General features: G+C 37.0%; 3 protein-coding genes across 3 annotated transcripts; 2 read left to right on the forward strand and 1 right to left on the reverse strand.

Annotated features, from left to right (window-relative positions):
* The first annotated feature begins 1,414 nt into the window (after positions 1-1,414).
* On the forward strand, positions 1,415-10,273 carry LOC148174249 (uncharacterized). Its single transcript, XM_088037319.1, has 6 exons — positions 1,415-1,711; positions 3,460-5,904; positions 5,955-6,092; positions 6,284-6,485; positions 6,944-7,159; positions 10,041-10,273. The coding sequence occupies exons 1-6, from the start codon at positions 1,631-1,633 to the stop codon at positions 10,127-10,129; spliced, it is 3,171 nt and encodes a 1,056-aa protein (XP_087893445.1). The 5' UTR covers positions 1,415-1,630; the 3' UTR covers positions 10,130-10,273.
* Positions 10,274-10,340: 67 nt separating this feature from the next.
* Vps52 (vacuolar protein sorting 52) lies at positions 10,341-12,892 on the reverse strand. The gene is made up of 3 exons (XM_088037949.1): positions 11,762-12,892; positions 11,474-11,713; positions 10,341-11,072 (listed from the first exon to the last, which is right to left on the reverse strand). Exons 1-3 carry the CDS (start codon positions 12,884-12,886, stop codon positions 10,443-10,445), a joined length of 1,995 nt encoding a protein of 664 aa, XP_087894075.1. The 5' UTR covers positions 12,887-12,892; the 3' UTR covers positions 10,341-10,442.
* Positions 12,893-13,033: 141 nt separating this feature from the next.
* On the forward strand, positions 13,034-14,081 carry RpS18 (ribosomal protein S18). The gene is made up of 3 exons (XM_088037955.1): positions 13,034-13,109; positions 13,279-13,566; positions 13,880-14,081. Exons 1-3 carry the CDS (start codon positions 13,107-13,109, stop codon positions 14,045-14,047), a joined length of 459 nt encoding a protein of 152 aa, XP_087894081.1. The 5' UTR covers positions 13,034-13,106; the 3' UTR covers positions 14,048-14,081.
* Positions 14,082-14,092: the final 11 nt, after the last annotated feature.

Here is a 14,092-nt window from a genome sequence, read left to right on the forward strand (position 1 = left end):
AACGATATGTTTTGCATATTTTTAATACTAATAAAATGGTGCATATTTTGATCAAAAATGTGTGCAGATTATGCGCATATTTTTTTGATAGTTGGATGAATATAATCCCAGCGTTACACATCAGTATAGAAAATAGTACACGACAGTTAATTTTATAAATTTATTTAAGACGACATCAACAGAGAGAAATCATCTGGGAAAATAAGAATAAGTGTCATACTGAATAATCAGTTTTTCAAAAGCGGATGATTATGTGCTCAATGGGAATCGAGAAGTTCAAGAGCAATAGTTCCGTGTTCATATCATTCCTAAAGATGCGCCTTAGAAAAGTTAACCAAACGTCGAAAGTTCTTTTTTAAAATCGTTGAAACCATCCGATCCTAAAAAAAATATTTTCCTGAGTTTTGGTTGTTGCCGCTTTGTACTCATTGAAAACCTTTTCTTTAAAACTGCTTTAAGTATTGAAAATTCCTCCGGATGCTGATGCTTTCGTACATCTATTTCCGAAAGGAAAAGTCACACGTGCGATATGAATATATCCGCACAGTTCTGTCAAAATTGACTTACGTCATTTTATAATGCATCACACTCGTGCGAAATTTGGCACTTTCCGCACTTGTTATGTAAATATCTATTTATTTATGCATTTTTTATTACAATTTTAATGGAACTCCCAAACGAGTACTCTCTTTAAATAAGCACGTTCACTATTAAAGAACATCCGCAATAAAAATTTACCAACAAGATCTATAGCACGTTTCGAAACAAAAAATAATTGCAATAAGACATCAACCAAACAACATAAAATATAAATGAAAGAAGAGCGTTTTTATGTATCTCTTGCTCAACTTTTACAAAAGCCATAAAATGAGGAATAAATCGCTCATTCACAAGTCCGCTATTAATTTATATCTTATTATTTCCGAGATAATAACAGTTCTCTTCAACTTGATTTTGAAACAGTTGTGTACCAACAAAAGTTGTCACTGTCATAAAAAATCGCAAAATTGATGACCTCGTGCGCCAGTCAACGATCTTTTTTTCTAAACAAGCTCTCACTCAACATTGCTTCACCCTCGACAATCTGCAATTACATCCAGTGCAACTATTTCGACAAATTTCCTAAATAACAATAATTAATTTTCCCATCATGGGTTAGTAAGCACTGTGAACTTTCATAATCAATATCGACTTTATTATCGACGTTTTGCTAATCGACTCTTGCGAAAGAATTTTGCGAAATTTGGCTCCCGACATTGTCGGAAATGGCCGCAGAACTAAAGCGGTAATAACATAACATGTGTTTGCTGAACAACTCTTGTCGTGATTTATTTCTTCACGTAACGTTACGTCATTTTTCTTCTTGGAGGAATTTTTCTGTCGCTCCGAGTAAAAACCGAATTTCGTCACATTTGTGCAGATATTTAAAAAGTGAGTGCGTCTTCGTCTCCTCAAAACAAACATAATTCACTTAGAGAAAGAGAAAGAAAGTTATCACAATGAGTAGGGGAGATCTTCCTTGCTTCTTTAGGGGGAGTCATCTAAAAGATACTTCAATTGATGGTGGAAGATCAGTCGACTAGTGGCTTCATAGTGGGTGACTGTGCCGGTACACGGCGGTGTTAAAGAAATGAAGAACTTTTACATATGTTATGTTCTCCTGGTGCTGTGGACAAAAGCAGCGTTTGCGCAGTTTATTGGACAACAAGCAGTGAGTACTCAGAGGACTTTTGACGAAAAGTCACTATTATATTTTTTCAATTTTCTTGGCATTTTTAACCGGTAGTGGTAGCGACTGCATTTTCGCTCACGGATATCGCGGAACCGTTTTACCAGTACTTCCGCTCCGAAAAACGTCGGGAAAAAAAGGTTAACAGTTTCAAAAATTTGGACAACTTTTCAGGAAACTTTCTCTAATACACCTTTTTGCATAAATCTTGTCCCATCTGACTTTTACAAGCTATAATGAAGGAAAGCTTTTGGTTTAATTACCAATTAAACAAGTGGATTAAAAACTTCCATTGATGCGAAAGCCAATTTGAACGAAAGTGACAACTGATTGTTTACCTTTAGCAATTTCTCCAAACATCTTTTTCAATTGAAAAATTGTGTAATTTTCCCCATTTTCAGCTTTCTCTCCTCCAACACTTTTTATTTTATTTACATGATTTAGTTCTTAATGTAAAAACGTAGAAATCGAGGAATAATGAGGAAAAATGTCAACGGATATAAATTCGACCTTTAGAGAAAGTTTCCTGATCGAATCTCTAGGTCAAGAGCAGTCGAAGATTACTGGACACTTAAATTATAAACATGACCTTACCGATTAACTTTTCGAACAGTGAGAAAACCTTTCCTTTACTTTCGCCGAAAAGATAAATTAACATTTTTCTAACATTTCAAGATTGTTACCTTTGGAGCAACCGTATAATTATCTTGTAGTTATTTAAATTATCGGTGTGCGGAGATGAGACGAAAGTAGATGTCCCATTCTTTATTCACATGAAGACGTACAAACCGTGTAATAGCTTACGAATTTTAATTGGGCTCATGAAATATACATACGTGCTTCTGAGCAAATTATGTCATAATTGAGTAACCAGAAGATGTCGACAGGAGCGTTGTGTCTTTGCCCCGAATATGCTGGAAAAATCGACATCATTAGCGTTTCTTTGATACTTGCAAAAAGATTAATAACGGCGTGTTCACGGATATTATTCTCCAACAAAACATTTGAACCAGTTATGCAATTTTCAGATAAGTACAAGTCATTAAATAGCAAACTAAACCGGGCATGTGAAGAGTTTGCCTTCGATCTGATCGATATTAGTTATGTAAGAGGTCTTGCTGGACCAAGCGGTCACTCCTTTTACATAACTTTTAGCATTTAGAATTTTTGTTCACTACTGACGCTCACTTCGCATAAGCTCCATGGATGCTACTTGACTTTCACTAGCCTGAGGTGTTTTATTTACTCCAGTCACTAGTTATCTAGGAGAAAAAATGTACCTATTAATGAACTACTTTGTTTGTGTACCATCGTTCTCTCAATTGCCGGTAAAAGATCAAAGTTGACTAATTTATTTTTGTTTCTTTTTTTTTTTTAATCCGGAAAACTTTCTACCTATCATCCGGATGTAAGAAATCACCATCAGTTTCCCTTTCTTCGCAAGTTTCCCATGAAGTAACACTAGTATCATACAAACAACAGTTAATTCTCACAGGAAGACGAGCTGATGTAACGTGTTAATTACACAATTAGATCCGTTATAGCCAAAATTCGAACGCCGCATACTCAAGTACTTTCACATTTTTTTTGACACATTGACCATAAAGTGCAACCACAACACGATCAGAAGTCCGATTTTCGGTTTCTCAATTGTACCTTTAAACTTTTGGATTAGAACGTATTCACCTTTTACTCGTTGCATAATTTGTCAACAATTTTCTGTTTTTCAGCCATTCCCGAATCTCGATCAAAGAAATCAACTATCGCCTCAACAACAAGGACACATTTTGAGCGATATCCAGCAACATCAGCACAGATTCAATGTCTTTCCAAACGCTCAGACTCAACATTTTCCTCCGCAACAGTTTGGTGCTCTTCCAGTTTACAATCAGCAGGCGGTTTTCAGTCAGCCGACTCAGTTTCCGGTTTTGTTGAATCAGAATCCGCAGATTTTGCAAAATCCTCAGTTGTTGCAAGTGATACCAACGCCTACAGTTCAACAGCCTGTACAACAGGTTCCGATTGTATCAACGGTACAACCCATCGGGCCCACAGTCATTCAACCGACTCTTGAACCTGAAGACAACACTAGATTAGTACAACATCATACGCAGACTAGTTTTACGCCAAATTTTATTCCTCAACAACACAGCAACCTACAACAGCACAACAACCTGCCGCAACAGAACAACGCGTTTACGCCCAGACCGACAATTGACCCAATTATCGCGATTGAGCACCAAATCCGGCAGCTTGATCCCGAAAAACACAAGCAAAGAATCAAAGAGTTGCGGGAGAAACAATCAATCATAGAGAAACACAATCAATTTGTTGAAAAACAGTACGAGAAGGCGTTGAAGAAAGCTCAAAATGACCATCAGCAATGGGTCGATGAGCAGAAAGAACAGAAAAAGAAGCTTTACCAGAGAGTTTATAAACCAACGGGTGGTGGTCAAGTCATTAGGTACACCCAGTCGGTTCCTCGGTACATTTACCCTGAAGAAGCTCCTCTTTTCAAAGTTGCAGTCGACGCTTATTACAAAGAACACCCAACAACTACCACGACGACTACCACGACAACAACTACAACAACTAAACCGCCCACGACGGAGAAGACCAAGAAGGCAAGTGCTTCTTTCTTACCAACTGCTTTGCCGGCTAGTGAAACTAAGTTAAAACCGATTCAAACTCTGGAGGACTTAAGTCTGTTGCAGAAACAGTACAAAACGCAACAAATTGCGAAAGACGATCTTTTGGCTCAACTTCGCTTAGCCATCGGAAACAGTCCTGAAGACGACATTGCTAAAAACTTGTCCTCGCGAGAAATTTCACTTGCTAACGGGAAAAAAGTACAACTGATTGAAACTAGCGATCCTAAGTTAATACCCGACGGGAAACTCGAAGAAATTACACTTCCCAACGGTGAAAAAGTCCAAGTTTTCAGACAACTCGCCCCTTCACCAGCGCCTTCGAATAAACCGGAAGAAATCACCTTACCCAACGGGCAAAAAGTACAAGTAATAAAAACAACAGACCCGAAATTAGTCGCAAGTGCTTCCTCCTCATCACCTGTTAAAACCCAAGAAATTACTCTACCCGATGGTCAGAAAGTCGAAGTCATCAGAACAACCGACCCAAAACTGGTACCTGGGGCAACTCCCATACAACCAGGTAGCGATCTTGAAAAACTCGTCTTTGCCCAAACTACCAGTAAACCACCAACTGCAATCTTCGACGAACTCACCAAAGGAGTATTACCACCAGGCGCTAACTTTGAACTGCTCAAAACCGGAGCCAGTGGAGGCCTTGAACAAATCAGAGGTAACCTCCCTGATGAGAAAAAAGTCACGTTCGTCCTGCTGGAGGAACAAGACGACGGAACTTTGAAAGTTCAAGGAGTCAAAGGCAGCGGAAAAGAAAAACCGGAAGTTGACGTTGACTCGATTCTCAAACGCATTCAAAAAGGCGAAATTAAACTTCCTCCGCATCTCAAACCGACTGTACAAACCAAGTATGAGTCGACCACTTCGAAGAAAGAAGCGACTGGTGTTACAGTCGTACCTAATTCTTTTGCGAGCGCTGAAGACGCGTCAAGTGTACCAATTCTGAAGACTAATATTGGTACGCATTTCGTCGCCACTTCCACGCCATCAAGTACGATTTATACTAAGATTTTTCCGAGTAGTACGGTAAGGAGTACCACCACGTCAGCTCCTATTGTTTCGTCGACGCGGAAAATCACAAGACAACCTCATATTTTAAACGGAGGAAATGATTTAGTTCGACAAGCTTCAACGACTTCGTCTGGAAATCAGAATAGCATTTTCAATTATCAATCGACTGCGAAGCAGTCGAAGCCCACGAGTCCGACCCTTCCTTCATCAGTGTCGATCTTTCAAAGCATATCGCCGACAATATCGACAACACCGAGCTATGTAGATTCATCTGAAGAGAAACACTCTCCAGAGGAACTACCCGAGGTACTGAAGAAACACGGTTTATTTGCAATGGCGAAGTTTTTGAGACAGTCTGGTTTGGACACAATTCTGAACGAAACCGGACCTTACACTATTTTCGTTCCGACTGACAAAGCCTTCAGAACTCTTCTTGTGCAGTTAGGAGGTCCTGAAAGAGCTGAAGAGAAATTTAAAGACAACCCGAGGCTACTAAGTGGGGTATTTGATTGAAATTTAGTAATTTCTTGGAACTAAACGATTTGTTACAGCTTTTATTACATCACGTTATTCCGGGAGCTTTTACTATCGGTTCTCTTCAAGATGAAATGACTGGAGTTTCACTTGCTGGAACTCAACTCAGAGTGAACCAGTACAACATGCACGATGTCGAATGGAACGACGTTAAGGTGAATTGAGATTTTCATCAATTAAAAAGAAATACCTTCACCGCGCTCTAGTTGGCCCACATCGTGTGCTTGTTTACGAGTTCAAGTTCACGACTGTTGTTAATTAATTTTGATTTCTAATTAGCGTTAATTGGATAACTTGTCACTTGTCGTCGTGTTATCACCTCAATGAAATCACTGTTTGTTTGTAGATTACGACAATCAACGGTGCCAAGGTTTTGGATGAGAAGAAAGATATTGAAATCCCTCAAGGAATAGCACATTCAGTTGATAGGGTAATGTTCCCATTACCCGTCGGAGATATTGTGCAAACTCTCCAATCCGATAGAGAGCGGAGATTTACAAGTTTCCTGAGGGCGCTGTTCTCTTCCGGACTTGCCGAAACGTTGCAAGGTATGCACGTACATTTTTCCTCTTATTGTTACAGACAATGAATAATAGCGATTGTCATGCGATTACGACTTTATACTCTAATTATAAGATGATTAGAGACTGGGACTTTCTTCGCCTGTCAAAATTTACGGTTTCTGCACCGAACTAAGACCTTCTAGGTCAGTTCCTACACTTTAGGAAGTGGAAAGTCATCATGTCATCAATAAATTAACAGATCCAGGTCAGATGCCAGCATCTTAGCGACCTTCAAAATTTTTTCTATTCTTCGACGTGTAGAAATAACGCACTTGTCGTGCTTAATGGTCCTAATAACCCGAGATTTCTAACATAAAAAATTGCATTATTATTTAAACAATAGTCACGATCCCATTTCTTAATAGTTGCGTGCTCACAATTAAACATCATCTCGCAACGACAAATGAAGAAATCACCAATTAATCTGGGATTTTTTTCTGCAGGCACGAAAACGTTCACGTTGTTCGCCCCAACCGACAAAGCTTTCGCCATTCTGTCACCCGAAGACCTTTCCAGAACAATTTCCGATAGAACGCTGGCACGAGAACTAATCCTGCGACACCTCACTCCTGGAACTTTGTACACTAACGGGATGAGGTACTACCAAATCAGGGACAGTCTGCTCCAAGACAAGCAGATTACTATTAGTAAACAATCAGGTAGGAAAATTTGCAATCTATACCTAATACAGGTTTTATTGGGTCGAAAATGAAAGGCTCGATTTTTTCCAAACAATCAGTGAAAGGTTACTCTCTTCTTGGTCATCTTGGTTTAACCTACTTGCGACACAGACTAGGAAGAATGCGAAAAATTCCGCATTTAAATCTAATTATTCATACCGATCGAAGCGACAATAACCGTATGAAAGTTTTCGAGAAAGTTGGCTAAAGTTCAAAGTCAACAATTTAAGAGATGAGGATGATGTGCATCGGAAGAAAGTGAAACGACGCCTCCGGATAGACGTCATGTGTGTCGAAAAGGAAACTGAAAATGTTTAATGTATATAGTTTTGGGAAAATTCACTTTCTCGTATTTAAATTGCAAGGATTGGCTTATTGGTTTTTGTCTTTAGCCGCCGACGACAATGATGCCATAATCATATTTTCAAAAGTGAAAGCATTTTTCTCATTATTAACAATATCAAACTGGGTCGCGGTGGAGAGAATATGTATGTCTCTATGCTAATTCAGTTGTTATCCACACCTCTCTATACAATGATAAATCCTTAATACGGGAATTTCCTTACATTGTCATAAACACCCACGTAACTCTCTTCGAGAATATCGTAAATTCCAAGTAAAAAGTCTTTCAGATACACTTATTTGAATACATATTAATATTAATGTGTCTTAAGCAAATCAATAACAATTTCACTTTTATTTATAAACCAATTATTTGTTTTCACTTGATCACAAAAATTGATAGTTAAAAGTTGTAAACATGTGAGCAGTAATAATTAATTAAGAAGAAATAGGCACACATACATCTGACAGAGATATTTGTGCAATAAGAAATTCTAGGCGTGAAATTTATGATTAGGTTGAAGTCCGAGATCAAACGCACGCTCTGAATAAGAAAACACTTTTCCTCACGAGTCATTTTTTAGGTCCATCGCGAAGAAACAATGTAAAAACTTAATGGCCCAACACAGAAATGATAAATATTTTGTTTCTTTATTATGTCAGGGGCAAAAAATACAATCGGCGATTTAAATATGAGTAATTCCAAAAAAAGTTAGCCACTTTGACAATTTTTTTCATCCGTGAATGCTTCAGTTTGTAATGTACTGAGCGTTAAAATTTCGCATTTTTCGCATGGATGGACTATAAATTATTGTACAATAAATTATAGAAATTGTTTTGGTGGGATATAGAAGCCATTCAAATACATTTTAAGAGAAAATATATTGACATTACTTGACACTACGTACTTCAAAATGATGGCCAAATAAATAAGTTTTGTTAAAATAGGTATGACACTTTTTATTCACACTTTTAATGTGAAATATCGTTTTTACAATTTGTGCATTTACTTATCTACGCATTGGGTCAAAAAACTTATTTTAACAAGAAGTGTTACGAATTTAATAGCATCAAAAATGTGTTAAATTTGTATTAAAATAACTGTTCTTTCTATGCTAACTAGGAATCATTTAGAAGGATATGTACTGAGTGAACCCCAATAAAGTGCAAAAATTGTAACCACAATATTAGACCCTGCTGTAGACAAAGATTATGCAAAAAAATTCGAAATTCGAATGGGGCAAAACCTTCCCGGAATGATAAGCAATAATGAACAAACTTTTCAGTTTAAAGTGAGCAATAGGTACTTGAAATACAATGTTAGGTTGTCATTGTTGATATGACACCAAAAATAAAAAAAACGATACAAATATGGGTGTCCCAGAACTCACGAAACACATTCTGAGAGTGAAATTGCGAAAAAAAATTAAACGCATTTAGAGCTAAATTGTTTTATTAATAAATTTTCAACTATACGAGATACACCAGAATAAAGCGCAATGATTTTAACCACAAAATATAAGCCACCGATGTAGATAATGTTTCTGCAAAAAAAATCGAAATTCGAAAAATTAATTTGCTTGAAATAAATGGAGCTCTTAAAAGAGTCAATCTTTATCTCGATTGGTTTGTAAGATGACTTTTTCCGACTTGCTTTATGAACCAATCTGAAATTTTAATTAGAAATGAAAAAATTAAAAAGTTACCTGAGGTTATTACGATTCATATTCACCAATTAACAAAGCACTTTTCATAACTTTAAGTTCATCACATCACTTTTGAAGAAACCACTGGCAACGAATAAACAATCAATCTTAAAATAATCCAAATTTGAACAATTTGGCACTGTAAAACCAACACTACTCTACCACGATTACTGCTAAACTGACGGAAAACGGAAACTCCGATAAAGACGTTTTTTGCCACTTGTTTATTAGCGTTTTTATTCCCAACTGGGATGGGTTGGACTAACAGTGAACTTGAACATGATTTCTGCAAAAAACTTTAATCACTTTTTGCTCGGAAACGGTGACGATTTAGAGTACAAAATTCGGCCATTATGTCAATGCGTTATCTGATATTGGGGTTAAAATCCTTTCACTTTATTCAGGCTCACTCTGTATATGCTTAAAAATAGGAGGAGTATAAGATATAAATTATCGCAGAAAGGCCACAGTGAAAAAAAATTGTACCGACTAAACTAGAAGTTTGTCCGCAAGATCTTTTTAAGAGGGGAAAATTGGGCTTTAGTCTGACACTAAATTTCAAAAATAAAAGGTGTCATACTTTTAAAAAATTAAATTTTTCATTTGGTCACCATTTTTAAATATGTAGTGTCATCTAATATCAATTGCATATTTTTTCTTACAATATTTGTTAAGCTATTATATCTCATTAATACATTTCAATAGTCGATGAATTCGAAACTAAAACATTCTGCAAAAAAGTATTGGCAGTAATTTGCCCATTTCGTTATTTTTTTTGATCTTTCGTTGTATTAATTCCGCTTTTGTTGCAGGTAAAGTCAAAGTTAATAACGTTCCTCTGACGACTCAAAACATCCCCACAACGAACGGAGTGATCCACGCCGTAGACGCCCTTCTATAATTTAAGTTATTAAGTATTTATTTCGCTCTCATTTCATCATTCGTGTGCGCCATCATTTTTGTTTTATTTTGTTTTTCTTGAGTATTTTTATTCGTTAAAAAAATAAGGCTGAATCATTTTATCTAAAACGCCAATTTTAAATTATATAAAACCCATTAACCTGTAGTTGTAATTTATCTTGTAATATATTATTTTAAATAAAAGACTCAAAAAATAATCATTGGTATATTATAAAACGACAATAATTACAAATCACGAACCAAAATTACAATTTTCCTAGCGATCACATTAAGTTAATTTAAGTACGATTAGTTCAATAGTTGGTCTTGTACTTCTTCATTTCGACCATAATAAGATGAATATTCGTAAGTTGAGCTTTAACATTAGGCGTTAACAACTTATGGAACCTATGATAATATTGCACTAATTGAGTTAAAGCCAACTGTAATAAACTAGACCCCGTAACGAGATTCGGGAAAGACAACAGCACTTCTCTATTCAACTCCTCTAAAGACTTTTTCCAGTTCGCCGAAAAGTTCTGTACTATCGCTAACGACTTCCCTTCCAACTTTTTCAATTCGTCACTCTTCCCTTTCTCGACCAAATATTCACATTCTTTGACGTACTGCATGAGTTCCCCGAAGTGTGGACTGAGAATCTCTTCAACATACTCCCCGCTTCTTGAAGATAAGCGACTTTTGAAAGTCTCCGCTTCCTTGGAATTGTCGCGTGTTCTCTCCATGATAATATGCAAAATCATGTCGTAATTGTTTATAAGGAAAATTAACTGTTCTTTGCGTTGAGGAAAAATCCCGGCCATGCGGAGGATGAACAACTCGACTTCTTCTTGAAGTTCTGCGAGTAAGCGGTTTACCAGTTCGTTTGGAAAGTTCTCGCTGATTCCAACCAGGGCGGCGCTAAATTCGGCGTAGCGACGCGTGATCTAAAGAGAATAAGCTTCTTACAAAAAAGTGTGAAACGTGACTACAAAAAAAAGTAGAAGAAAAAGCCATTTGTGCAAATTTGGCGTAAAATACTAAAATGACAGAAATAACAAAATATTTGCTCTTTCTGCTAAATTTAAAACGTCGACATCAAAAGCTGTTATAACTAATAACTTCCAATGTTTGCTTAATAGGAGTTTTAAACTAGCTATTTATAACATTAAATTATGGCATCGATAAAATGCCACCTGAAAGGACCTGAAAATCGTTGAAATCGTCAAAGTCATAACTAACTTTTTGGATCATTTTATGGCACTATCAAAATAAACAGTTATAACAGCTTTGCGTTTCTCTAATTCCTACTTATCTAATCGCAATTAAGTAACAGTTCCCAACATACGTAATGAGGTCCCATCTCCAAATTAAATTTCGTAGGATCGCAGTCTCGAATACTCGCAATGTTCAGTCGGAATACAATCTCAAATCTCATCAAAATGATCCGTTCCAAGTTGTCCCAGTATTCATCAAGCGCTGGGACGCACCGTTTATGACACATGATTTTATAACGTAGAATTAGATGAAAACAAAGAAACAATGCAATCGTGTCATAACAGTCCGCCACAAACGACTCCAAGTTTTTCTGAAAAAAAGTGATTGAGTAATCATGCAAAAACGGAACAAGAAATACCTTCAATAGTCCTGTGGTTTTCCCCATAATTTGATTAAATAAGTCGAGAGCTGGTTGCCCTCTCACCATAAAAAACTCGCTAACGAATAAGTATTCACGACAAGCGTTGTCAACGAGAGCGTATTGTTCGCTGCGGAAAAGGGCCTCGAAGGGATATCGGTTTTTGGACTGAGCATGAGGGACTATAATAGGGGCTTCTAGTTGCTGTGCTAAGACATCCCCGCGGTTTCCGATAGTAAAAACTGTTCCTTTATGTTTCAATGATTTGTTGAATAAACCTCTGTTTGCTGTGTCTTCAATTCCCATCAAATCGTCCTTAGTGGTGCATTCTTCATATTGCAATTTCATTATACGGCCAGAGTATGATTTGAAATATGAAAAATAGATCTTGCTCATTGTGTCTACATACTCGTTACAAATCTCCTGTGCCACGTTCCTCTCATTTGATAAAATAAACTCAAAGAAAAATTTATACTTCAACATGTTATTTTGTGGAACCTGATAATTCGTCATCGGTTTTCTAAACTTATAAACCTGTTCTAATAAATAAGTCCTTATTTTACTCATTGCTTTTATCTTAAGTTTCTCTAAAATATCCTTAACATCTAAACACGACTTTGATTCTTTAAAGCTCTGTTCTTTAACAAAACTAATTTTATGATTCAAGACCTGTAATTGCGTCAGAAAATCCTTATCAGTAACTGGACTATCCATAATTCCCACAATGAGAGCTTCAGGTACTGCCATATCGTCAATAAACTGACTCAACTGTCCCCGTATGGCTTGCCGATTACTGAGTTCTTGACTCATAGATATCGACTTTCTTTGAAGAGACAAAATCTCGCTACTTATACTACCAAGATCAGTCTGAAAATTTACCAACATCAACTCCATTCTTGCTAAAATTTCATCACACGCAGAAATTTGATTGTGTAAGCTCGCTATATTTGTGCTCTCTTTGATGTAGTCTTGAATCGACTTGTTTTCGGTTTCTTTGAGTTCTTTTTCGGTTTCTTTAGAGTAGTGGCGAAGATCCGTGAAGGAATTTAGAATGTCTTTAACCACGACGTCGTCCAGGGCGTTGTCGATGCCCCCGGAAGAAGCATCTGGCATTTTGTTACTCATTTCTAGGTAATTTAATTACTCCTTTGTGCACTTGACATACTTTTGTTGAAAAACACTAATGACAGGTGGCAAATCGGGCAGTTGACAGGTGTCAAAATTGACAAGTGTACATTTGAACTACTTATAGTGAATTTCTTTTTTAGGGTTGGTATTGGTACTGTGGCAAGATTTTTCGCACTTTGAGGTTGGCAATCCTTCTTGTTTGTGCAGTGGTAGCAAAATGGTGAGTTTCTTGTTTTCTTGAATTATCGCTTGTTATTTCAATCATCATCTGCTTGTTTCACGAGATTTTTTTCTTTTCAAGCACATGAAAGCGTCAAAAAATGATAATTTCTGATTATTTTGCTCTTTGCCAGGTTTTGATTTTCTAACCTCAATGTTCCTGTTTGCAGTCTCTCGTTATACCAGAGAAGTTCCAGCACATTCTTCGTATCTTGGGTACGAACATCGATGGAAAACGGAAAGTTATGTTCGCCCTCACCGCTATTAAGGGTGTCGGCCGAAGATATTCCAACATTGTCTTGAAGAAAGCCGATGTGGATTTAGACAAACGTGCTGGTGAATGTTCCGAAGAGGAAGTCGAGAAAATTGTAACAATTATGTCAAATCCACGCCAATACAAAATCCCTGATTGGTTTTTGAATAGGCAAAAGGACATAATTGACGGCAAATACAACCAGGTTAGTGAATTTCACGTTGGTTTTATAAGGCACATTAAAACGGCAGTGTCTATGAGAAGTCTCTCACTGCTGGTAGCGTGTGCGAAATTATTTGTATTGAAGGTTTGATTGTGAAGGGCTTGGATTTGGGGACCAGTCATTGCTGTAGTGAAATCTGGGAAGCCATTTCTAAGGAGTCGCACAATTAGTCTAAAATACGACATTTTTAATCCAATAAAAACCAATCTTTAATCGCATTTGAAATGAAGGGAAAAAATGACATTACTTAACTGAATTGTTTACATGAGTATTTACGCATAAATCTCTTTTGTAGTTGACATCAGCGACGTTAGATTCCAAATTGCGTGAAGACTTGGAACGCATGAAGAAAATCCGCGCCCACAGAGGTATGCGTCACTACTGGGGCCTCAGAGTACGTGGTCAACACACCAAAACCACCGGACGCCGTGGACGCACTGTTGGTGTCTCCAAGAAGAAGTAAATTTTGTTTAATTTAATAAACCGACCATTTTCAAGTCAGGGTATT

Source organism: Gnatocerus cornutus, chromosome 5 (genome assembly GCF_029298725.1).
Source record: "Gnatocerus cornutus isolate USDA-ARS CGAHR chromosome 5, icGnaCorn1.1, whole genome shotgun sequence".
Classification (NCBI taxonomy): domain Eukaryota; kingdom Metazoa; phylum Arthropoda; class Insecta; order Coleoptera; family Tenebrionidae; genus Gnatocerus; species Gnatocerus cornutus.